The following is a 27,122-nucleotide window of genomic DNA, read 5'->3' as shown; positions in this document are numbered from 1 at the left end:
ATTCAATCTGGGGGGGGGGGGAGAGGCAGGTGATGGTTTGATGAATGAGAACCAGATTTCCAAATAGGTCTTGAGGAAACCAAGAAATTTTTGATGAGCCTGGTGGATTCATCACAGCAGGTCACCAACAGTTTTTCAGGGTAAACTTTCATATGTAAATATAGTTTATCTTAAAATTATTAGAAAAATCTAACAAAGTTATACCTAGCTTTCACTATTCTTCTCTCTAAAGGGCAAAAACTGCGTATGAAGAGAAGAAATAAATGGCAAGCCTAGTTCTTTTTTTTTTTTTTTTTGGTTTTTTGAGACAGGGTTTCTCTGTGTAGCCTTGGCTGTCCTGGACTCACTTTGTAGACCAGGCTGGCCTCAAACTCACAGGGATCCACCTGCTTCTGCCTCCCAAGTGCTGGGATTAAAGGCGTGCTCCACCCCGCCCGGTGGCAAGCCTAGTTCTTAAGAATAATTTAATAATATTATTGTTGTGTCTGTGTATGGGCACAACGATGACAATGATGATGACGATGACAACGACACATGGAGGTTTGAGAACAACTTTCTCTAGTTTTCTCCAGGAATCAAACTCAGGTCTCTAGGCTTACATGGCAAGTGCCTTAACTCACTGAGCCATCTTGCTGACACACACCAGCCCCAAGCCAGCTTTTTAAAAAGATTTATTTATTATTATGTATACAATGTTCTGCCTGCATGTACACCTGCAGGCCAGAAGAGGACATCAGATCACATTATAGATAGTTAGTTGTGAGCCACCATGTGGTTGCTGGGAATTGAACTCAGGACCTTTGGAGGAGCAGGTGGTACTCTTAACCTTTGAGCCATCTCTCCAGCCAAGCCTTCTTTTTAACAGTAAAACAAAGAGGCATGGGAGGATAAGAACTCGATACCAGCCAGGTGTGGTAGCACATGCCTTTAATTCCAGCACTTGGGGAAGCAGAGGCACGCGATCTCTGTGAGTTTGAGGCTAGCCTGGTCTACAAAGAGAGTTCCAGAACAGCCAGGGTTATTACACAGAGAGACTCTGTCTCAAAAAACGAAAAATAAATAAATAAATATACGTAAATTAAAAATTCTTAAAAAGAAATAAAAGAACTGGATACCAAAGAAGTATATATTATAAGGTTATAATATATATTGGGAGCAGATGCTCCCAATGTAGCCAACAGCAACCTCTGGCAACTTAGGAACAGTCTTGTCAAGACCACTTACTAGCTATATGACACTGGCCACAGCTGCTTTGATATTCTCTGTAGGAAGTAATCAATGACTACCTAGACCTTCTGGAAAGACTGAATCAAAGAATGGAGTGGTAGCTGAGACTCAGTAAATGATGGAGACAGTGCTATCCTGTCTTCACCATTCAGTAAGAACTGCATGATGCCTGAGGCGCTAGCGGAATTTGTGCCTTGAGAAGATGCTATTTAGCCTAAGTCAGAATAAGAAAGAGTCAGTGTGTTCTCCACAAGGAACCCTACAAATGAATGCAAGGGAAATCCTGCAAGAAAGCAGCCTTTTGGTTTGTGTCTGTGTGTGTGCGTGCCAGATAGGTGCAATTAAACTCCAGAAGAGAATGTGACCAAAAAAAAAAAAAAAAAAAAGCGCTTTTCAAAACTGATCTCTAATTAGGACACTGTATGTTTTTCTTTCTTTTTTTTTTTTTTTTTAATATTTATTTTTTTTAATATTATGTATATACTGCTCTGCCTGCATGTACACCTGCAAGCCAGAAGAGGGCATCAGATCACATTATAGATGGTTGGGAGCCACCATGTGGTTGCTGGGAATTGAACTCAGGACCTCTGGAAGAATAGACAGCGCTCCTCAGCTCTTGAGCCTTCTCTCCAGTCCCTTGTTTTTCTTTTCTTAAATGGGAATGTTTATTCCTAAATCTAATAGTTACATAGGCCTACGCTTCAGACATTTCAAACCTAACAAAAAGAACAGAGATGATAATGTTAACTTAATTTATTTCAGAAGTTATTACTCTCAGGCTCCAAAGTGCCTAAGCAATTCCCATTAGATTCCACACATAGGGCCAAAGTAGCTCTGATTGGCCGGGGACTCATATAGACCAAGCTAGCCTCAAACTTGGGGTGCTCTTCCTTACTGCTAAGATAATACATGTGTGCTTCCATGCTCAGTCTCTTCATTATTTTTTGTTTGAGCACAGGCTACCCTCAAACTCCATAGGTAGCTGAGGATGACTGCAAGCTGACCATCCTGCCTCAGCCTGTGTACTGTTGGAATTACAGGTATGGAGCATCATCTTATCAGCAGAAAAAGAGCCATGATGATATTATTTGGCTTTATCACTGAATAGGAAAGAAACCATGAATGTTCTACAGATCAAAGCGTTATCTGTTGAGATTACTTACTAAGATTGTGGTGCCTCTCACGGACTTCTCGGTGTTCTAGCACCTTGTTTGGTTCCCGATACAAGTGAGAAGTTGCAATGTCTTCTAAAGTATAGTGCTGGAGAGGTGGTGGAGTAGGATGGAACTGGCCCCCGGGATTCATGAGGGGAACAGTGAGAGCAGGACTGTGCCGAGGAGCAGGGCTGATAGTACACACTCTCTTGGCCGGAGGTTCAGGAGGAACTGTATCTCTTTCAAAGTTATTCTCGTCCCTCCTGTAGAAGAATCAAAAGTGTTTATAGGAGCCTGTTAAGAAGTGGTCATGTTAATATCCCTACCAAGTCTCAGGACAGTTGCTTATTCCCAACAACCCCCCTCCCTAGGACAGCTGACCTTCAGATGCTACGGACCTGCAGCCCTCTTGAGCACCATGCTCACTTTCCAAAGCAGGACGGCTGTAAGGAACAGTTGTTTTTGGTGCTGCAGCCCACATACTAAGCACATGCTTCATACTGTTACACCCCCAGCCCCTCAGTTCTTGTCCCAGGATGGTACCTAGGCTGGCTTTCAGTCAAACTCCAGAAATCCAACTTTAGAGCCTCTGCTGTAGCTGTGACTTCTGGTGAGTGCTCCCGTGACCCAGCTCAGGACCCATTTAACACTAACCACAACAAGAGGTGTGATGAGCTTAAGTATCCTCAGGGGCCAGTTGCAATTTATAAATGCTTCTTTATTCCATCATTAAGAGGAAAGGTTAAATTCACCCATAACTACCAGAACCATATAACTGTGACACAGGAAAGGGGAACTTGAATGGGACAAGGATTGACAAAATTTAGGAATGCTGAAAGTCAGATTAGTCACTATGGAGGTGAGTTGCTGCGAAGAAAGTTGCCTCTGTGACTTGATATGGTTTCAGTCACTCAGCTTCAACTGTGATAAGCTTTCTATTGTAGTTCATGAAACTGCTTCCTCAACAACTCATGTACTATTGTAGCAGCCACTTTATCCTGCTTCCTGACATGCTAGTCCTAAAAATCCTTAGCGTCTTCCAAGTGCCAAGTCTAAGAAGCTGACTGTAGGCTGGCAGCTCCTAGGCAGCTTCAAGATTGGGGCTGGTCATGGAAAAGACCAAGGTAGAATTGTATTATCTACCCCTAGGGAGGGGAGGTGACCTGAAGCTGAAACCTATCATGTGAAAGCTGAAGATATCATCAGCCAGACCGATGTAATGAGGCTTCCAGGAAAAACAAAACACAGACAAGAATTTCTGAAGAGCTGAGTATGTGGCATCTTCTTAGAGATGGTGGTGCAACCACCAGGCAAGGACAGACACACTCCACACCTTAGTACCACTCTGTGCCTTACCTTTCGCCTACTGTTTGTTCAACAGTATCCTGTGAATACACACTCCTAGTCATAAGCCCCTAATGTTCCTGAGCTCTGTGAAACACTGAACAGTTAAACAAACCTGAGGAGGTTGTAAGAAGCCCAATTTGGCCCAGCAGCGGTGTGCACACCTTTAATCCCAGCACTTGGGAAGCAGAGGCAGGTTGCTGTGTATGACTTTGAGGCCAGTCTGGTCTACAGAGTGAGTTTCAGGACAGCCAGGGTACACACAGAGCAACCCTGCCCCAACTCCCTCCCATAAAAAAAGAAGCCCAATTTGAAGACCATCATTCAGAAACAGCCAATGAAAACAAAGCAAACGGGGCACAGTTGTTTGAACAGACAGTGTTCAGAATCACAACCTGAGCCTCGTCATTGGCTTAAGGGAGGGGACAATCCTGGGAGATGAGTCTTTAGCCTGTGGAGTTGGCTGTATCTCCAGGTAGGGAACAAAGTAAAGGACAACTAACTAATGCCTGCTATATAGTGCCAGCTGCTACCAGATGTGAGGGCCCCACATATTTGGTAAAATACATCTTTTTTGCAGGTGGCTGAATGAGAAAGATGGAGGGACTGGGTGTTCTTTCACTTCTGGAGCAGTGAACCTGTCTAAACCTTAGGGCAGAGCTCCTCAACAGGAATGTGCAGTCACCTGAAGAGTTGTTAGGACAAAGAAGAACTAACCTTGGAAAGTCTAAGGCATTATCTATCTACAACTCAACAGAATGGCTCCAGAAAAAAGAACAGACCTATTCTCTGCTCACCTTTCTGGACTCGGCCTCTTTCCATTTCCATGAACCTCCATAAGCAGTTCAGAAGAGTCAGCAGGAGATGCGATACTGGTGTTGAGCAGAAGGTGCTCGTGCTGGGCCAGGTACTGGGACGGGGTCTGCTTGGCAGCCCGGGCACAGTGCAGCAGTTCTCGCTGCAGCAGGGGCAGGTTGGCCTTGAAAAGAAAGAGGCAGTTTTCTCATCTGCTGAGCCCTGCCTACAGAGACTGACATCTCAGTGTGCTCACAGAACAAAAGCCCTCTTTGCTCTCTCCCTCTAACATCAGGAGCAAATTGACTTGAGTAGTAAAGGGGCACTTTTATTTGAGGTGCTGGTTGGTCTGTTGCTTCCCCCAGGAAGACATGTTTTGTTTTGCTTTTCGAGACATGGTCTCTCTGTGTAGCCCTGGCTGTCCTGGACTCACTTTGTAGACCAGGTTGGCCTCGAACTCACAGAGATCCACCTGCCTCTGCCTCCTGAGTGCTGGGATTAAAGCCATGTGCCACCACGCCCGGCTTCTTTTATGTTTTTGAGACAGGGTCTTTCTATGTAGCCCTGGATATCCTGGAACTTGTTCTGTAGACCAGGCTGGCCTCATAGGCCTCTGCCTCCTGAGTCCTGGGATTAAAAGGCATGTATGCCACCAGCCCAAGCTAACATCAGTCTTTTTAAAGGGACTGTATCTTACTTTTGTGACCTGATATAGAACACAATAAAGGTTTATTGAACACACTTTTAAAACATACATTTTTTAAAAAAGATGTCTTTTATTTTTAATTGTGTGTTTGTGTTTAGGTATGTGAGTGCAGATTCCTTAGAGCAAGAGTTACAAAGGGTTGCGAGCCATAGCACCATGGTGGCTATGCATCAAATTTAGGTTCTCTAATAAAAGCAGCCAGGTGTGGTGGCGCATGCCTTTAATCCCAGCACTAGGAAGGCAGAGGCGGGCGAATCGCTTTGAGTTTGAGGCCAGCCTGGTCTACAAAGTAAGTCCAAACAGCCAGGGCTACACAGAGAAACCCTGTCTCGAAAAAAAAAATAGCACCAACAAAACAAAACAAGAGAGCAACAAGCACTCTTAACTACTGGGCTGCCTTTCCAGCCTTAAAACATATTTTCAGTAAGGATTTTTCTGTCTGAGAAATAGGAGTAGGGCCAAATGCAGATGGGGCAAACACTCTATTACTAAACTGCATCTCCAGCACCCAAAATACACATTCTCTTGAAGGCTAGCCAGTTAGAGAATTATCACTGCCTACCAAGGAAAATTACAAGCCCGGTTTCTCTCTTCTGAATCACAACCTTTCTCTCATGGTGGAACTCAACTTTCTTTTAGGGTTCTCTGGAGAGATCCTGGAATCCTAGAAACCAAGACTACTCTGAAATTGGGGTTTTGAAGAGGAGTACTGGGAATAATGTAATGTGGAAAAGAAAAATTATGTTCTGCTATTTTTTTTTCTTCTCATAGTAAACTTTTGGAAGATTAAAAAAAAAAAAAAAAGAAGGAAAGAAAGACGAAAACACAAAATTTCCCTATACTTTTAAACCTCAGAATTCAAATTCTTTCCCCAAATTTCTTTTTATCAATTTCTTTTATTTCATTATTTTTCAAGACAGAGTATCTCTGTGTAGCCTTGGTTGTCCTGGACTCACTTGGTAGACCAGGCTGGCCTCAAACTCACATTGATCCATCTGCCTCTGCCTCCCACAGTGCTGGGACTAACGGCGTGCACCACCACGCCAGGCCCTATACATCAAAATTTATATTTTCCCTAAATTTAAACACAATTCAGAGAGAACCTGTAATAAATGCTCAAGGGACAAATGAACAAGTAAAAAGTTCTACTACATATAAGCAGTCACCCCCTCACTGAGGGTTAATTTAGCAGGCACCATAATTAGTGGCTGCTTTAAAGCAGAAATAAATTGACAAAACCTCAAATGGTAGCCAAAAAGCTGCCATAACAACCTACCTCATGCTGTTTTCCAAATAGCACAGTTAAGAATAGAGAATTTGACAATATGAAACACTTCCTAAGTCTGATCTAGAATCTCAATCTTACAACTGCAAAACCTTAATTGACAAAGAAACATGTCAGATCTTTACACTGTGACATGTGACCTTTGGTGAATAGGGGGAAAACAGAGTTGAGTGTCCCGTGTCCCCTCCACCTTTGGTCTTTCTTTCTTTTTTTTTTTTTTTTTTTTTTTTGGTTTTTCGAGATGGGGTTTCCTCTGTGTAGCCTTGGCTGGCTAGACTCACTTTGTGGATCTGCCTCCTGAGTGCTGGGATCAAAAGCATGCACCATGGCTACCACATGGCCACCACCACGACCAGGACCACCACCACCACCACCACCAAGCATAAGTTTTCTTGATCCTAGAGTCTCAGTAAATAATTGTCTATAGATTCAGACATAAAGAAAAAGATGGCCAGGGTCCAAGCAGAATATCTGCTCCAGAGCTGACAAAGGTCATAGTATTTTCAGCTACCAAGGTATCCATGCTGCCAAGAGCACAGCCAACTATAGGCGTGTGCATCTCAGACCAGAACATCTTCCTGACTTGACTGGCCTGCTATGCTACAGTCCAGAACTGTTTTAAGAACTGTAAGACCAGGCAAGCTACCCTCTAGTCCTAGCACTTGGGAGGCTGAAGCAAGAGGACCACAAGTCCCAGCCCAGGCAACATAATAAGGCTGAGCGTGTTTGTTTGCTTTTGAGACAAGGTTTCTCTGTGTAACAGCCCTGGCTGTCCTGGACTCACTTTGTAGACCAAGCTGGCCTCAAACTTGGAGATCCATCTAGAAAGCCACAGATTAAAGATTGTGGGGTTTTTGTTTTTGTTTGTTTGTTTGTTTTTCAAGACAGGGTTTCTCTGTGTAAGAGCTCTGGCTGTCCTGGAACTTATTCTGTAGACAAGACTGGCCTTGAACTCACAGAGATCCACCTACCTCTGCCTCCCAAGTGCTTGGATTAAATGCTTGTGCCACCACTTCCGGGCTGATTTTGGAACTTTTCTCAGTCTGTAGCCTTGAGAAACTATGGGAAGAAAGGCCCTCACTCCCAACTCCCTTTACCAGATTGTTTTGTATGACTGAGGAATCCACCAATTGATTAAACCACATACAAATACAAAGGCTTAATTCTGTTGTAGAGAGCGATAGCGGGATACTAGTAAAGATAGTAGTATACTAAAATAGCAAATAGTGTGTACGTTAGGCACCAAGTGCTGTCTGAATGTTAGCATCTTGATTTAATGGCTCTGGACACAGCTCCCCGAGAGAGCATTTGTTTGGCATGCCTGAAGCCCAAGGTTGGATATCCTTAATTTAATATCTGAAGAAAAGTAGTAAACTAATATGAAATACTACTGTTTGGGAAACTTGCTTGAGGTCATAAAGGAAGGTTACTGTATTCTTTTATCACTAAAAAAAAAAAAAAACAACAACAAAAAAAAAACCCTTCAAAATAAAAACACTTTCTTAAAAGTAATTGTAGCTGGGCAGTGGTAGCACACGCCTTTAATCCCAGCACTCGGGAAGCAGAGGCAAGAGGATCGGTGTGAGTTCGAGGCCAGCCTGGACTACAAAGTGAGTCCATGACAGCCTAGGCTACACAGAAAGACCATGTCTCGAAAAACCAAACAAACAAAAAACAAAAAGGAGGAAAGAAATAAGTAGTTGTGATTTGAATAGAAATGGCCCAGTAGACTCATGTATTTGAATGCTTGACCCATAGGGCGTGACATTATTCGGAGGTGGGGCCTTATTGGAGGAAGTATGTTACTGTGGAGGTAGGCTTTGAGGTCTCATGCTCAAGCCATGCCCAGTGGTACCAGCTCCTTTTGCGGCCTAAGCATCATGATACAGAACTCCCAGCTCCTTCTCCAGTACCTTGTCTGCTTGAATGCCACAATGTTTCCTGCTGTGGCGTTTAATGGACCAAACCTCTAAATCTCTAAGCCAGCCACGGTTAAATGTTTTCATTTATAAGAGTTGCCATGGTCATGATATCTCTTCACAGTAATAAAATCCTAATTAAGACAGTAGGCATGATAATTTAGGACTATGTGCCCAGAAGGCATGTTCCAGGAATGGTAATTCTAGAGCACATTAATTAGACTCTATTATCTGGGATTTGAGGAAACACAGCCACTACCTTCTCACATTCTCCTGACACAATTGCACAGGCCTATCTGTAAACAGTCTCCTCTCAGATAACACATACTCTTCACCTTCAGACTACACACAAAAGACTGAGTGGTATTCCCTCCATGTCTATGAACGTGCATACTTCCTTCCTAGCTCCTGTATGCTAGCTATAGAGCTTCAAACAGAAATCCTTCTCATTATATATGAGGCCAAATTTACAACCTGCTTACCTTCCAGCCCCAAGTACAACAAAGATATGAGAAAGCAGCAAAATCAAGATCTGTAGATCAAGGAAATGCTGATGATGAATTACCTTGAGAAATGGAATCACAAATGGACGAAGGGGAAAGTTTGTAGCCTCCTGGAGCTTGCAATGGAATTCTTCAATTGTCACTGTTGAGTTCTGGAAAGATAAATAATACTTAACATCCAAAACTGGATACATACAGCCAAAATAAGTAGTTTAAATGTATAAAAAGATCAAAGAAATGACCTGAATTTTCCCTATGGATGGACAAAGTGATAATACAAATCTGTAGCAGAAAATACGTGACTCATGCCAGAGGAAGGGACTGCGTGTTTGGCCAAAACAGGGCAAGACTGCATCTCAGAGGAATGAACTGTCGTACCAGACTGCCTTCGGCCAACTGTTAAACCACTAAGAACATAACTATTTCATTTACTTGGTTCCCCAATCCCCCCCCCAATGAATGAACCGTTCTGCAGGAAATCAGACTAAGTTTCTCGTATTTGTGATAATGAGATAACTCAGTAGTTAAGATGCTTACTGTCATGAGTTCCACCTCCTGCAGTTGTTCTCTGACTTTCATACATATACAGTGGCACAAGTGAATACACACTCACAATAATTAAATGTAATTCAAATTTTTTCTTTTGATATTTAAGGCAGGATCTCACTGTGTAGACTTGGCTGGCTTGAACTCCTAGAGATGCCCTGACTCTCTCTGCTTCCGAAGTGCAAAGATTAAAGGCATGCACTACTACATCTGGCCCTAATGGAATAATTTTTTTCAAGACAGGATTTCTCTGTGTAGCCCTGGCTGTCCTCAAACACAGAGATTCACCTGTGTGCTGAGATTAAAAATGTGTGTCACTATCTCCCAGCTTAATAGGTTTTTGTTTGTTTGGATTTTCGAGACAGGGTTTCTCTGTGTAGCCTTGGCTGTCCTGGACTCAGTTTGTAGAACAGGCTGGCCTCGAACTCACAGAGATCCACCTGTTGCCTCTGCTTCCCAGAGCACTGGGGTTACAGATGTACACCACCATGCCTGGTGTTAATAGTTTTTTGTTTTGTTTTGTTTTAAAGGTTCAGAAAAGGTAATTTTTGAAAGAGAAAAATCTTCAAAGGTAAAATGTTGGGAGATTTAGTCTCAAGGGAGCATCAACAATAGACTTAGAACACAGTACAGAGGTAGAGGCAGGCCCCATACTGGAAAGCATTTTAAAAATGTTTTGTCTGTTTCTTTGGTGGAAACAGGATCTTTCTGACACTGAAGTTGACCTGGAACAGTTTACTGAGTGCTGGAATTATTTAATGCATACCCTTAAATGTTTTTGAGATAAATAATAGACTAACAAAGTTGCAAAAACAAATTGGAGGGGATAAAGAGATGTCTCAGCAGTTAAGTGTACTGGTTTGATTCCCAGCACCCACATGATAGCTCACAACCAGTTATAACTAACTCCAGTATTAGGGGATCTAACGCCCTGCTTTGGCCTCTGACAGCACCAGGCATACATGTGGTACACAGACCTACACAACGAGGTAAAGTACTCATACATATAAAATTTTACGTTTTTTAAGCTAAAAAAATTAGAAACGTTAAATAGAATGGGTCATTTCTCTAATCTTCTCCATTGTTAACATCATATGAAGCTCCTCACACTGATACAGTGCAGCTATAGATCTATACCACTACCTGAACACTGGCTATTGATCACTACACAGAAGTAAGGCCTTGGGCTGGTGAGATGGTCCAGTACGTAAAAGTGCTGCTGCCAATCTGGGTGACAAGCATTCCACTGGGCAGGGTTGGTTTGTTTGTTTAATTTTATTTATTTATTATTATATATACAGTACTCTGCCTGCTCGTACATCTGCAGGCCAGAAGAGGGCATCGGATCACATTACAGATGGTTGTGAGCCACCATGTGGTTGCTGGGAAATGAACTACTCAGGACCTCTGAGCCATCTTTCCAGCCCCCCAGTACACCACGCCCTCCCCACCCCACCCGCCCCAGGGTTTCTCTTATAGTCCTGGCTGTCCTTGACTCACTTTGTAGACCTGGCTGGCGTGGAACTCACAGAGATATGCCTCTGCTTCCAAGTGCTAGGATTACAGGAGTGTGCCACCACGCCCAGCCTTTGGACCTAATTTTTAAAAATTAACTTAAGGTGACGTTTCTGCAAACATTTGAAACATTTTAACTTAATTTTTTATTTTTGAAAGATTTGTTTTGTTCAATGTGTGTAAGTTTTCTCTTTATTATGTATATGTAACATGTGAGTGTTTGGTGCCTGGGGAGGCCAGAAAGGGTGCCAGAACCCCTAGAACATACCCATATACTAAATAAATAAAAATTAAAATCTAAGAAAAAGAAAAGGCAGGACTGCACGAAAAACAAACTATCAGCTGATCTGAGAATGGATGGGAAAACATCTATAGTGACATAAAACTTTCCCTTAACTGACAAGGCAGAAGCAACAACCTAGCGCTCCTCATACAAGACACATGGATAAACAAAATGCTGCACACACAAATGACAGAAGACGCCTTGTCCTTTGAAAAGCCTTTGCACAGTCATTACATCATTGCAGAACCACGGAAGGGTTGGGGATGTAGCTCTACTAGGTCAGTGCTTGCTGGCACTCACGGAGGCCTGCCGGAATATGACCCTCGAGACTGCCCAGGCTGAGCATGGCGGCACATTGCTATAACCCGAGCCCTGGGGAGGTAGAGGCAGAAAAATAAGTAGCTAAAGTCATCTTTGGCTACACAGTGAATTTAGCCTACTACATGGCATAATCTAGAAAAAGCGTGCCAAAGATGAATGGCTGTGGTAGCAGTGGTGACAGTGGGGCACAGTAATGGGAATGTCTGCACTAAGAGTGGTAACATGGGTTCTCAGAACCACTGAGCTCCACAGACAGAGTACCAGAGCAAGTGAGACCTGAAAAGCTCTAAGCTGAGAAAAACCAACGAAACATGAGCAAAGGAGATCCTGAGGCTAGGATACCCTCTTCTAGTTCCTTGGGCACTACATATGTGTGCTGCACAGACATACACACAGGTGCAACAGCCATACATGTAAGATAAAATAAATAAATCTGGGGGCTGGAGAGAGGGCTCAATGTTATGAGCACTGGATGTGCTTCCAGGGAACCATGTGGACATGCCAGCTTCAGTCTCATCTGTAACTCAAGTCTTAGGAGACCCAACACATGCCTCCGGCTTCCTCTGACACACATGAAATACACACATGCATACATACATACATACAAGTGAAACATTCATATACATACAAGAAAAGTAAACCTTGCCGGGCATGGTGGCGCACGCCTTTAATCCCAGCACTCGGGAGGCAGAGGCAGGCGGATCGCTGTGAGTTCGAGGCCAGCCTGGTCTACAAAGTGAGTCCAGGACAGCCAAGGCTACACAGAGAAACCCTGTCTCAAAAAAACCAAAAAAAAAAAAAAGAAAAGAAAAGTAAACCTTAAAAGGGGTAAGTTTGCCTCAATTCAATGATACTTTTAATTATGACTAATAAGTAGATTTTCCCCTAAATAAATAGTGAACACACACACACACACCCCTCACACTTTCTCTAAGTGATAGAAGTGGCTCACTGTTTCTGGCTATGCTAAAACATTGGAGAGTGTGTTCTGAATCATCATAGAATAAGGAGACCCTAAGTTACGGAAGCTGGTACACGGATTCCTCTAGACTCTGCCCATGTAGATGTCCTTTAGATCTGTCTATTTTTATTATGTCTCTGGAATGGATGTTGGCTGTGAACACCACCATATGTCAAGTCTGGAGAAGATAAACATGGGGTGGTGTTAGGGACCTCTGATACACTGCCCCAAAATGCAAAAATTCAAATGTTTGTTAAAAGCCAAATTGTATAAATTGTGGTATAATACACAATATAATGGTAGGTGATGCCTGAAATTCTCTCACTAAAGAAGTAGGAGCAAGAGAATTTAGAGTTTGGGGCGGGGGGCAGGCGGGGGAGGCCTAGAGAGATGGCTTACAGGTTAAAGGCACCAGCTGCTCTTCTAAAGGTCCTAAGTTCAATTCCCAACAACCACATGGTGGCTCACAACCATCTATAAGATCTGGTGCCCTCTTCTGTGCAAGTATGTATGCAGGCAGAACACTGTATACATAATAAATAAATCTTTTAAAAAAAAAAAAAAAGGAGCTCAAGGTCTGATAGATGCCAAGGTCCTCGTTGCTTGTGGGTGGGCGGGGTCCCCCCCCCCAGCTATGCGAGGATGAGACCTAGAGCAATGGCGCTCACCATTCAAGTTGTGCACTGTGGAGCTTGAGACTATAAGCCCAGTATCTCCAGCTCAGGGAAAAACTAGAACACGAGTTCCCTGGATGCCTAGACATCAGTGGCGAAGGGACTTTCCAGGTCACCAGATTCTTTGAAGTGATAGTGGCCAGGAAGTTGGTTCGCTCCTAGAAGAAAGGTGGTGGCTATGTGGATACAGAAAGCAAGTTCTGGAAAACTAGTGACCACCATCAAAGCTGCCCTAGCTCATTGCCAATCAGTGTACTGGGGAAGCCCAGGGGTTTTCCTAAACTGTATGTTGAAGTACTAGTACAGTAATTCATCTTTTTATCATAAATAGAAGCTAAAGTGTAGGAAAGAACACAGAATGCTTTTATCAGGAGTGAATCTTACAGTATTTCATTTGTAAACACTGAGAACTAGCAGCACTTCCCTTATAAATTGAGAATATTTGGGGCTGGGCGTGGTGGCGCACGCCTTTAATCCCAGCACTCAAGAGGCAGAGGCAGGTGGATCGCTGTGAGTTTAAGGCCACCCTGGTCTACAAAAGGAGTCCAAGACAGCCAGGGCTACACAGAGAAACCCTGTCTTGAAAAACAGAGAGAGAGAGAGAGAATATTTAATTTTATCCAGATGGCAAGATAATCCTTTATAAGGAGACTCACCATGATAAGTATAGAAAGAAAACTTAAAAAAAAAAACAAAACACCTATGTATAAAGAGCTGAACAACATAACTGCTTAGATACTATTTCTTTAGACCATGAAACTTGTAATTTTATAAAATGTTGTTTTAAAAATTATAATTCGTTTGCAAATAATGCACTAGCTACTGACTATACTGACATACAAACAACCTTCTATTACCTTGGTTGGACCTCAGCAGGTCTTACGCAGGCTGAAAGCTGTTTAAGACAAATCCAAAGCAGCTTACTGGAATTAAATCAGTACCTTATATAATAAGACACAGTATACATTTTTTTACAAATAAATACTGCTATGAAATCTTTAATTCAACAGTTTTACAAAACTTGAGAAGCAGCTAATGTAGTCCATAGTATTGACACTGTCTGAGAATGAGCAGAAATATCCCATGTTCTTAGGAGCTGCTGAAGGTGAAGCTCTACTTACCACCAATGCTAACACAAGAGTCCGGACCTTTTCTCCAATCTCAGGTGAGATGTCATTGCCAAACTGTTGTAGAGTAGTGAGAAAGCGTTTCAACTTGCTGAGTTGCCGAGCACCACAAGTAGCTGGCAACTGTTGATTTGTTAGTGCAGATGATGTGGAAGAGGCAGGACCATTGCTGAATCTCTGTGGTGGTGACGGGGCACCGTTTAGCGTGGGAGGGGAATGGTTGATGCCGTTGCTTACTGAAAGAGAGGCGGAATGAGAACTAAGAGCCTTTGCTGACGTCTTCACCTTTACGTTCTCTTCCATTGACTCACTTCAATTCGGTAAAGCATTTTAATGTGGAAAAACTCATTCCCACCCCATGAGATTGTACACCAAGACAGACTGTCAGAAAAAAAAAAATGGTAACAGAATATTATACAAATGTTAAAACCTACTCAGCTATTGAAAACAAGGAATTCCTGAAATTTGTGGACAAATGGATTGAACTAGAAATGATCATAACGAGTGAGTTCACCCAGAAGCAGAAAGAGTCAAATGGTATATACTCACTTACATCTAGACACTAGCCCAAGGGGCATGTCCTATGAAAGTCTTCACTTACAGGAAAGTGGGTCAGAGGGGAGGACATCCTATTGGGACTCTAGGTGAGAGAAGCATGGGAGAATGGGGAAATAGAAGGATCCAGAGGGTCCTAGAAACCTACAAGGAGAACATTATGACGGGCGGATCCCCATGAGCACAGGGGTCCCGCTCAAACTATGGCACCAGCCAAGGACAATACATGCAGTAAACTTCAAACCCCTACCCAGATCTAGCCAATGGACAGAACAGTCTCCACAGTTGAGTGGAGAGTGAGGACTGACTTTCACATGAACTCTGGTGCCCCATATTTGACCACGTCCCCTGGATGGGGAGGCCTGGTGGCACTCAGAGGAAGGACAGCAGGCTACCAAGAAGAGACTTGATACCCTATGAGCATATACAGGGGGAGGAGGTCCCCCTCAGTCATAGTCATAGGGGAGGGGAGTAAGGGGAAAATGGGAGGGAGGGAGGAATGGGAGGATACAAGGGATAGGAGAACAACCGAGATGTAATACGAATAAATTAAAAAAATATATTTTTTAAATGTTAAAACATAAGTGTGGTGATATGTGCTTGTATTGTAGTTATAGCTACTCAGAGGACCATGATAGAAAAAATTGTATATGCCCAGGAATGCAAGGCTAGTTTTGGTAATGCAGCAGTATTCCATTTAAAGCAAGCAAACAAGTAAGTAGGTAAGTAAATGGGGTGGGGAAGGCACTGTAGAGAAAAGAACATGAGAAGGATAACTAAAAGACTTTTTGAAAAGGTCATATAGAAACATAGTATTGTACAAGCTTCCTAAAATATATACATACAGGGAGGAAAAAGTTAGAATGGAACTACTCTACAATAGGGGAAAAATACCCCAACTACACAGCTGATACTACCAAATAGAACAACTGGTTTACCTCTTTTTAAGCTGTTGGAACAGTGGGACCCCAGAGACCACTCTAACTCTAACATTAAAGGCTATTACCAATGCTATTTGTTACCCTCCAGAACATTCTATAAGAACCTACTGCTGGAGACACCAATGCAGGAGTCAAACATGGAGAAATCTAGTTGGTATCTAGCTAGAAGCTTCATCCCTAGTGGCTAGTGTTCTTAGTGCTAAAAGGGTGCTATGTATGCCACTAGAGAAGAAAAAAAGTCTATGAACTCTCTGAGCTAAATTAAAGACCTGGTTAGCAAGGCATGCTCACTGGCATAAATGTTATAGGAACAACCAACTACACTTGTTGAATGGACGTAAGGCCACAAGTTGCTCCACAAGACAGAACTTGTATCTGATACTGTCAATGAGGCCATGAACCTATGACTAGATATAGTTTGTGAGCCCTAAGGGAAAGCCTATTACTACTATTTGCTAAATGGACATAGCAATAAAATTACCCAAATCGTGTCTTTTGTTTGTTTGTTTGTTTTTGTTTTTTTGGGGTTTTCAAGACAGGGTTTCTCTGTGTAGCCTTGGCTGTCCTGGACTCATTTTGTAGACCAGGCTGGCCTTGAACTCACAGCGATCCGCCTGCCTCTGCCTCCCAAGCTGGGATTAAAGGCGTGCGCCACCAGACCCGGCTAATCACTTATTTCTATATGCACAGATAAATGTGTCAGTCAACTCTCATCAGAAAAGCTTCTTGCAGCAGATGGCAACTAACTAAGCGGAAGCCCACAAGTGGTCAATATGCACAAAATAAGATTTCAGAACGTTCAACCCTAAGGAGGATGTCTACATTACACTCCTCCCCTCATGGTTTAGGGAATCTATGAGAAAGACTGTACGGTCCAGAGATAGTGGATATATTCAAGGAAACAGTGTTTCTCACATACAAGAAGGCAGTTTCCTCAATATAGTGATACCTGGTGTATCAACCAGCTCTAGGGCAGGTCCCATGCACAGAAGTAGTCAGCCAGCACAAACTAGACCAGAAGAGGGAGGAGAGAAAGGAAGACAGGATGAAAATCAGAGAGACAGAGAACGAGCAAGAGAGAAGGTAAAACTGAACAGGTGGGGAAGAGCTGAAAGGAATTGAGGAAGGGGGTTGAATCTGATCAAAATGTGTTATAGGAAATTCTCAAAGAATAATTAAAAGCATTCTTTACAAAACAAACAAGCAAACACAACTCTCACACACACACTCACCACAGAATACTACAGAGAACAGGAAAAAGCCAGCTATAATAATGCCTACATGTAATCCCAGCACTTCCATGAGAGAGGAAGAGGCTATAATGAGCTGCTGTCGTAGTTGTCCCGCCAAATCACAGGGACAGAAAGAACATTTAGCTACAGACACCACAGGTAGTATTGGGTTGTTTTTAACAGACCTCAGCCATGCATGGTAGAGTCCCCCTGTAATCCCCACACTTGGACGTCTTGGAGGCAGAAGAATCCAGAGTTCAAAGTCACATCCTCAGGAAAAGCTTGAGCTGCATCAGACAGTGTCTCAATAATCAAAGTGCTTGAGGTAAGATGGAAAGGGCTGGAAACTTGTATCTTTACTTTATTTCTGCTTTTAAGATCTATTTATTTTGTGTGTATGAATGTCTTGCTGGCATGTATGTCTGTGTACCACGTACTCATGGAGCTGAGAAGAGACGGATCTCTTCAAACTGGAGTTAACAGTTTTAGGTTGCCATGTGGGTGCTGGGAAAATAAATCGTAGTCCTTTGGAGGACCAAAATGTGCTCTTAACCCAAGTGATTTTACCCAGAGCCCCCCTGACGGCTGGGATTACAAGGGTGTGCCACTACGCCCCGATGCTTTTTTCTTTTCTTTCTTTTTTAAATTTATCATGTATCCAGTGTTTTGCCTACATGTGTGCCTGCACGCCAGAAGAGGGCATCAGATCTCATTACAGATGGTTGTGAGCCACCATGTGATTGCTGGGAACTGAACTTAGGACCTTTGGAAAAACAGCCAGTGCTCTTAACCTCTGAGCCATCTCTCCAGCCTTTCTTTCTTTCTTTCTTTCTTTCTTTCTTTCTTTCTTCTCCTCCTCCTCCCTCCCCCCTCCCCGTTTTGTTTTTTTGAGACAGGGTTTCTCTGTGTATCCTTGGCTGTCCTGGACTCACTTTGTAGACCAGGCTGGCCTCGAACTCAGTGATTCGCCTGCCTCTGCCTCCCGAGTGTGGGGATTAAAAGGAGTATGCTACTGCACTCAGCCCTTTTTTTCTTTTCTTTCTTTCTTTTTTTTTTGGGGGGGGGGTCAGAGTCTTGCATAGTAAGTAGCCTGTAACTTGCTATGGTACTCCAGAACATCACTGATTACAGCATAACCACATCCAGCTTCCTGCTTGTTTTATAAATTTTCCCATTTTTGGGAATCTCGAAGCTAAGCAATCAGTCACAATTTAGCATGTAAGAAATCCATCATTAAACAGAATTACATTAATGTCAGATATTTTAAGGCTCTATTTTTATGGCCTAATTTAGTATCAAAATGTATAATCATTTTGACTATTCAAAATACTAATGTCCATTAGCACAGCTTTCCTCTTGTCTTGACAGATTGACAAATAATGGTCATTCAGAAAAGTACCTTCTAAAGTTAGGAGGACTCCTAGCTACTCAGAGGTTGAGATAGATGAATCGCATGGACCCAAGAGCCTGAGACCAGCACAGTTAAGACTACACATACCCAAAAAAGAAAAGGAGGAGGAAGAGGAGGCAACAGCACTATGATTATTAATCAGCACTCCTATTTTCCTGCTCTTATCAGTAGTTACTTCTTGGTAGTTTTAATTTGGAAAACATCTGGACTAAATTTGCTTATTATTAAGCTTTTTTTATTTCTAAAGCCACATCTTCCCCCCCCCCCCCCCCGTGTGTGGGGGGTTAGACAGGGTTTTTCTGTGTGGCCTTGGCTGTCTTGGAACATACTCTATAGACCAGTCTGGCCTCAAACTCAGAGATCCACCTGCCTCTGCCTCCTGCGTGCTGGGATTAAAAGGCTTGTGCCACCATTGCTCAGCGCTAAAGCCACATTCTTAGTGGCATTAAGTACAGCTTTGGGAGCTGTAAAAATGGTTCAGGGGTTTGGCTGTTCTTCCAGAGGACCCAGGCTTGTTATCAGCACACATACAGCTGTTCACTATGTATGTAACTCCAGTTCCAGGGCACCTGACCTTCTTCTGGCCTCTAATGGCATGAAAATAGTGTACAGACATTTGTGCAGGCAAACCACCCCCTCAGACACATAAAAAATGTTAAAAAAATATCTCCTCTGGCCAGGCACGGTGGTGCATACCTGTAATCCCAGCACTCAGGAGGCAGAGGTGGGTGGCTCTTGGTGACTTTGAGGCCAGCCTGGTCTACAAAGTGAGCTCAGGGTAGCCAAGGCTACACAGAGAAACCTTGTCTCAGAAAAAATAAAAATTAAAAAAAAAAAAAAATCTCCTCTGTAACTAAATAGTAAATAAGATTACCTAGTGTGTAACTTTGGATCAGAGTTGACATAATCACACCCATGCTTTAAAATCTAACAAGATGGGACCAGCATGGTGGCACATATCTGTGAATTAGAGGCCAGACAAGTCTATATAGTGAATTCAAAGACAGTCAGGGCTACAAAGTGAGAGTCTGTGTCAAAAAAAGAAAAAAAGGAAGGAAGGAAGGAAGGAGGGAAGGATCCAATGAGAATAAATTGTTATCAAAAAATCATAAATAAAGGCCGGGCGTGGTGGCGCATGCCTTTAATCCCAGCACTCGGGAGGCAGAGGCAGGCGGATCGCTGTGAGTTCGAGGCCAGCCCTGGTCTACAAAGTGAGTCCAGGATGGCCAAGGCTACACAGAGAGACCCTGTCTCGAAAAACCAAAAAAAAAAAATCATAAATAAACCTGGTGTGGTAGCACACACCTGTAATCCCAGCACTCAGGTAGACAGAGGCAGGCGGATCAATGTGAGTTCGAGACCAGCCCGGTCTACAAGGGAGTCGGGACAGCCAAGACTACACAGTCTCAAAAAACCATAAAAGAAAAAAAGAAAAAAAAAGAAAGAAGGAAAGAAAAGAACTTTTCTTTGGTATAAGATAATGCTGCTTTATTTCAAGGTACACCCTAGTAGGTTTAATAAACCTGAGCCAGGTACAGGAGGCAGAGGAAGGGGAATCTTTGTGTTCAAAGACAGCCTGGCCTACAGAGTGAGTTCCAGAAACCCACATGTACAAAACCACTATTTTACCTCCCAAAACATACTTCTTTTCTCTGTATATTTGCAAGGCCTTAAAAGACTGGTTTTCCTTCTTGCTTTCTGAGACAGACCTTGAACTAGAGTCCTTTCTACTTCCATCTTCTACATCCTTCTCCATGAAGCATGTGCCACCCAGGCAAGACTGCTTGATGAATATGTGTACACACATATACTACTAGGCTTCTGTAAAACACCAATACATTTATTTCGTGTGCACGTGCATCCAAGTGTGTACATATGTCATAGTGAATGTGGAGTCCTCTGAGCTCCAAGAGTTGCTTCTCTCCTACACCTTGGGTCCTGGGGATCAAACTCAGGTTGTCAGTCTTGGCAGCAGGCACCTTCACCTGCTGAGCTATCTGCTGCATAGTCTTTCAGTTTATTCCCTAGCAAAGGGCAAGTTTTCAGGAAAATGGTACTGAATTCATAAAAAACTAATGGGCTGAGGAAGGAAGGAGAAAACAGTTCTATCTTCCATTCAAAGATATTACTAAAAACTACTAGAAAGAAGAGCTCCACACTTAACTTCACCAGTCTAAAAAATTAGCTGCAATCATCTTTCATTTCTTTGTTTCGAAAGATCCATCCTGATCAAAAGTGCCCTCTTTAAAGCAACCCACAAAAACAGCACATTATTGTGCTTGTAGCCGCCCTGACAATATCCATAAGCCTTTCACATCCTTTTAAATGAAATTGTATGATCACAGTTTTCTGGTTTTATTTTTTGAGACAGGGTTTCTCAGTGTAGCCTTGGCTGTCCTGGAACTAGCTCTGTAGACCAGACTGGCCTCAAACTCAAGAGATCTGCCTGCTTCTGTCTCCCGAGTGCTGAGCTTAAAGGCGTGTGCCAATGCCACCACCCAGCCACACTTTCACATTTTTCAAGTTTCAATATATCCAGATACATAGTGAGACTGTCTCAAATAATAAAAATAATTTCAATCTTTATGTTTTTGGAGGTCACACTGAAACAGCCCCTCCCAATCAGACAGTGGCGGTGTACGCCTTTAATTCCAGGACTCAGGAGGCAGAGGCAGAGGCAGGTAGATCTCTGTGAATTCAAGGCCAGCCTGGTCTACAAAGACAGCCAAGGCTACATAGAAACTCTGTCTCAAAAAAACAAAACAAAACAAGCAAGCAAACAAATAAATCAGCCCCTCCCTACCGTTTTAGAGACAGGGTCTCACTAAGTAGCTCAACAGGCCTAGAACTCACTACACAGACCAGGCTAGCCTCAAACTCACTGAGTGCCACTTGTTTCTGCCCCCCACATGCCAGGATGAAAGGCATATGCCACTCCAAGGGACTGGCCTAGAGTTCTTGATCCTGTGAGTGCTGGGGTTACAGGCTGAGATTACAGGAATGTACTGTTACACTCTGCTCTTAAATGTTTTAGTCACGTTGGATGGTACATATTGAAGGTGTATGTACGCCAATCATCAGATCTAAATTATGACTCTGAATCATGAATTAATTAAGAGGTCTCACATGCTGTAGGAGTAAAGGACACTGGCCTCGGTCCTCCAGGATTTATTGGTGGGAGGGGTGGCATGATGGGAGGTGAGGATCTTGACTGTATCTTCACTTCCACAGGCGATCCAGGCATTGCTGGCACCCTTTTCTCACAACCAACTGCAAAGAATAAAAGAAACGGAGGTCAAAGCTCTCTTATAAAGGAATAATAAATAGCAGTAACAATTGGAATTGAACCTATTTCCATAGAAAACTCAGATGATAATGCTTCAAGCTGGGCAGTGGTGGCACACTCCTTTAATCCCAGCAATCATGAGGCAGAGTGGCCAGCCTAGTCTACAGAGTGAGTTCTAGGACAGTCAGGGCTACACAGAGAAGCCCAGCCTTGGGGGAGGGGGCAGGGGCGGGGCTGAGGAGATGCTCCAAAGGCTCCACACCTTAACATCTAGCTCAATAAATGCCACCTTCTTTAAGGAAAGGACCATCTAAAAATCTAGTTACTTTTAAAAAAATTTTGTGTCTGCATGATATGGCATTATACGTATGTGGGTCAGAAGCCAACTTCCAGAGTCAGTTCTTCCCTTCTACCATGTGGGTCCAGGGATCACATTCAGGTGGTCAGGCTTGGCAGTGAACACCTTACTAGCTGACCCACCTTACAAGCCTTGGAAAGGACCTTTTAAGGCTGGGGGCACAGGATGGTTCTGGAAAGATGGCTCATCAGTTAAGAGCACTGACTGCTCTTCCAAAGGGCCTAGGTTCAATTCCCAGCATCCACATGGCAGCTCATTACTGTCTATAAAATAAAACTCCAGTTCCAGGCGATCTGACACTCCCAGAAATAAATGTAAGCAAAACACCAATGCACATGAGGAGGGGGATATAAGGGGCGGGGGTGCCTGGAGAGACAGCTCAGTAGTTAAGAGCATAGGTTGCTCTTACAGAGAACAGAGGTTCAGTTTCTAGTTCACAACCATTTTTCAGGCAATCTCACAGCTGGGATTACTGGCTTTGAACTCCTAATCCTCCTGGCTCAAACCAGATTCTAGCTATATTCTGGGCTAAATGAGGCAAAACTCTGACACACACACACACGCACACGCACACGCACGCACACACACACACACACACACACACACACACACACACACCCACCACTTTTAAAAAATTATTTCTCGGGGCTGGAGAGATGGCTCAGTGGTAAAGAGCGCCACCTACTCTTCCAAAGGTCCTGAGTTCAATTCCCAGCAACCACATGGTGGCTGACAACCATCTGTAATGTGATCTAGCCTACAGGTGTACATGCAGGAAGAACACTCAATACATAAAAATAATAAATAAATATTTAAAAAATAAATAAATAAAACATAAAAAATTTCTCGCCCAAGAGAACCTATTAATAATTGGTTAACATCTTTAAATTGAACTATATCCTTTCACTAATTTCCTGTTTGTTCATTTTTAACTTAAGTACTGCAGTAGCAGCTGACTTTAATTTCAAGTGCAAAACAAAACAAAACAAAACATACCGGGTGTGGTGGCGCACTCCTTTAATCCCAGCACTTGGGAGGCAGAGGCAGGAGAATCACTGTGAATTCAAGGCTAGCCTGGTCTACATAGTTAATCCAGGACAGACAAGATTACACAGAGAAACTCTGTCTCAAAAAAAAAAAAAAAAAAAAAGAAGAAGAAGAAGAAAGAAAGAAAGAAAGAAAGAAAGAAGCATATTCCAGCATTCCAGCATGTTCATACAAATCACAAGGTGCATCTTGGCATATTCACCTCATATTCTGAATAGGAAAGATGTCCCCAAATACTACTTTATGTTCCAGTTTGCAGTGGCTTTATTTTGGAAAGGGATATATAAATACAAAGTCTCAAGAAAGCCAAGCCCCACGGCCCATGTTACAACCTCCCAACAAAACCTACAGTATTCTGAAAACCATCGGGCTAAAATGTCCCACTCTTGCTGTCCCTGGTCAGGATGCTTTCTTTGTGAAATTGATGGTCGTCCTATCTGATTAGTGGACCAATGAGCTGTCACGCTTGACTTTTTCTTCCTGCCAGTGTTTTTTCAATGCCCTTCAGAGAACAGTTGACTTGTTTCCAGCTCTTCCATCTGGGACCCAGCTTTCTGGAGAGGGTGGGAAAGAAGGAACCGACAGTTGTCTCGCACTGCTATGTTATGTGCAGTGTGCATCAACCTGCAGGGCATCTTTCTCAGACCACCTGTCTTTACAGCAAGGGTGCCAAGGCTGGAGGAGGCTTAGCTGGCAGATAGATGTGTTTTAACATTCAGCACTTGGCAGGATAACAAAGATGGGTCAGGCCAACTCCAGAACACTAAGCTTCACCCCCTGAAAACATAGCTAGTGGATAAAATCCAGCCTCAAAAGTACAGTTTACAGACCTCATTGCCCACTTCTTGTTTACTTCACTGTCCACAAACCAGCATCACAGCTGTATTCTACTTTCAAATAGTAATGATGATAGGGAGAGTGGAAAGGCTGAGTTGGATCCTCCTCCTGTTACTCACGACCTACACAAAGTTTAGCTAATAACTAATATCACCTTTCTAAGTTTTGTTTTTCAACACAAGTAAATGAGTGATCATAAAAAGCACCAGGAAGGAAAGCTATGAAAATCAGAGACAGGGGCTAGAGAGATAGCTCAGAGGTTAAAGACAAAGCTGCTCTTCTAGAGGACCTGGGTTTGAATTCTCATCACCAGCAGGGCAGCTACTACTGCCTATAATTCTAGTTCCAGGGGATCCAATGTACTCTTCTGGCCTCCACGGGCATCAGGGACAAACGTGGTACATAAAAATACACACAGGCAAAACACCTATATACACCAAATAAAAATAAATAAATGGGGGTTGGAAAGATGGCTTAGCAGTTAAGAACACAGCAGTTGTTGCTTTTGCAGAAGACCTGGGTTTGGTTCCAGCATCCACACAACAGTTCACAACCATCCAGAACTGTACTCCAGGTGATCTGACACTCTCTTCCGAATTCTGTAGACACCAGCATGTGATGCACATACATACATACATACATACATACATACATTCAGGTGAAAATATGCATACACATAAAACAAGTTACTCTTAAAAAATAAAATACACAGGGAGACCCTGTCTCAAAGGAAGGAAGGAAGGAAAAGTAAATTAAAGGAAAGAAAAATAAGAAAGAGGAGAGAGAACAGCATGGTGCTACACACCTAAAATCCCAGCACTTGGGAGGCAGAGGCAGGCAGATCTCTGTGAGTTCAAAATCAGCCTCGTCTACAAACCAGGGCTACACAGAGAAACCCTGTCTCTCGAAAAAAAATTAAAAATTAAATTAAATTTAAAAAAAAAAAAGAAAGAGGGAAGGAGGGGGAGAAAGACATAAAGAGAAAGACAGAGACAGACAAGAAAAATGTAGGGCTTGCGAGATGGCTCAGGGGTTAAGAGCACTGGCTGCTCTTCCAAAGGTCCTGAGTTCAATTCCCAGCAACCACTCACAATCAGCTATGAAATCTGGTTCCCTCTTCTGGCCTGCAGGCAGAACACTGTAAACACAGTAAATCTTAAAAAAAAGAAAGAAAAAAAGAAAGAGAAAGAAGAGATTGTTGTTTCTGATGGAGATATGATGAAACTTTATGCAAGGTGGCTATGTATGAGTTTTCATGTTGCGACATACAGTGATGCTTGAGAAAGCAATAGGAACAGGGATGAAATGTAGAACACATGATTTTCTCATTGACGAGATGGGGGGGGGGGGGGGGGGGCGCAGCACACCAAAAGGTAATTACTGACCCAATATAGAGAACACTAGCAGGAGAGTATATTTAAGGAAAGAAATTATGTATTCAGTATGAAACATTAAGTTGGTTGGGTGTTTTTTGTTTGTTTTGTTTTTAGTTTTTTTGAAGACAGAGTATCACTGTGTAGCTCTGACTGTCCTATAACTCATTGTGAAGACCAGGATGGCCTCAAACTCACAGACATCCACCTGTGTGCTGGGATTAAAGGTGTGTCACTCCGACTAGTAGGACATTAAGTTTTTATGCTGACTCTTAAGCCAAATATATGTTTCCAGTAGGTTCTTCAATTCTTCAGAATTGAATATTCTTTAGAAATAAAAAAAACTTCAGCTTAGAACTGGGAGTTAGCAACATAAAAATTAAGGCTATAAAATAATGTGAAAAGCAGGGTGTAAAGTGAATAAATATTTTTTAAAAGAATGTAAAAATATATCCAATTTTTAAAATTATTTTTATTTTTATATTTACGTACGTATAGGTAAGTGTTCCTCTGCCTGTAGAGGCCATACGGATCAGAGGCTCTGGAACTGGAATTACAGGTAGCTGCGCGCTACCTGATGTGCATGCTAGGAACTAAACTGTGATCCTTTGCAAGAGCAATATGCACTCTTAACAATTGAACAATGTCTCCAGGACCAACTACATTTTATTTTTTGAGAGAGCGTCCTGTGAGTCCCAGGCTGGCCTGGAGTATACTCTGTAACAGAGGACTCCTTTAACTTCTCATCCTTCTAATGAATTACAGTCTCAGGCCTGATTTTTGTTTGTATTCTTTTTTAAAAATAAACTAGGCTGGCATGAGTGCTGGTATGATAAAGTGTGTACCTTTACGCCCAGTTTCTTCTGCTTCTTTCTTTGTTACTTTATGATTAGTTTTTGTTTTGTTTTGTTTTGTTTTTCAAGACAGGTTTCTCTGTGTAGCCTTGGCTGTCCTGGACTCATTTTGTAGACCAAGCTGGCCTTAAACTCACAGCAATCTGCCTGCCTCTGCCTCCCGAGTGCTGGGACTAAAGGCATGTGCCACCACTGCCTGGCCTGCTTAGTTTTTTTTTTTTTTTTAAACTGGTAAGTATTACATATTAACCACAATGGGTGTTTGAACTAATAATCTGATAAAATTTTCCTTTCTTGCTCAGTTTGAAAGTATCTCTTAGGTTTGTTGGTAGTGGTGGCAGTGGTGGCTCACACCTTTAATCCAGAGGTGGGCAGGTCTATGAATTCAAGACCAGCAAGAGTTCCAGGACAGCCAAAGATACACAAAGAAACAAAATGAGGGGCTGGAGAGATGGCTCAGAGATTAAGAGCACTGACTGCTCTTCCAAAGGTCCTGAGTTCAATTCCCAGCAACCACATGGTGGCTCACAACCATCTATAATAAGATTTAATGCCCTCTTCTGGCCTGCAGGGGTGCATGCAGGCATAGCACTATATACATAATAAATTAAATCTAAAAAGAAAGAAAACAAAACGAGGTGTCTCTTAGCCAAAACAAGGTAATAATTTAAGTAAAAAGGGTTGTTGCGCTAAGATAAAAGGGACAGTGTTGCCTGATCATGGTGGGACATATCTATAATCCTACTAGGAGGGCTAAGGACTCCAGGTTTGAGGTCACTGTTCCACAGCCCTGTGGAAGGCAACACCGATCTTGAATCTGGAAAGTGTCCCTGAAACTTGATTCTAATACTAATACCAACTGATTAGC

The 27,122-nt window shown here is 42.7% G+C and overlaps 1 protein-coding gene and 1 pseudogene across 3 annotated transcripts in view; one reads left to right on the top strand and one right to left on the bottom strand.

Annotated features, from left to right (window-relative positions):
• The window catches only part of Cbfa2t2 (CBFA2/RUNX1 partner transcriptional co-repressor 2), a 96,646-nt gene that overhangs the window by 17,163 nt on the left and 52,361 nt on the right, over window positions 1-27,122 (bottom strand). For all 3 annotated transcript variants that reach the window (XM_051143555.1, XM_051143556.1, XM_051143557.1), the window contains exons 2-6: window positions 21,626-21,769; window positions 14,355-14,596; window positions 8,996-9,085; window positions 4,523-4,704; window positions 2,391-2,644 (exon numbers count right to left, since the gene is read on the bottom strand). In XM_051143555.1, the coding sequence (XP_050999512.1) occupies window positions 2,391-2,644; window positions 4,523-4,704; window positions 8,996-9,085; window positions 14,355-14,596; window positions 21,626-21,769 (912 nt within the window). The remainder of the gene's footprint in view (window positions 1-2,390; window positions 2,645-4,522; window positions 4,705-8,995; window positions 9,086-14,354; window positions 14,597-21,625; window positions 21,770-27,122) is intronic.
• On the top strand, window positions 13,217-13,534 carry LOC127188301 (selenoprotein W-like; annotated as a pseudogene).

The sequence above is a fragment of the Acomys russatus genome, chromosome 4 (genome assembly GCF_903995435.1).
Source record: "Acomys russatus chromosome 4, mAcoRus1.1, whole genome shotgun sequence".
Lineage (NCBI taxonomy): Eukaryota > Metazoa > Chordata > Mammalia > Rodentia > Muridae > Acomys > Acomys russatus.
Note: the sequence above shows the minus strand (reverse complement) of the source record. Positions and strands in the feature narration are given on the sequence as shown.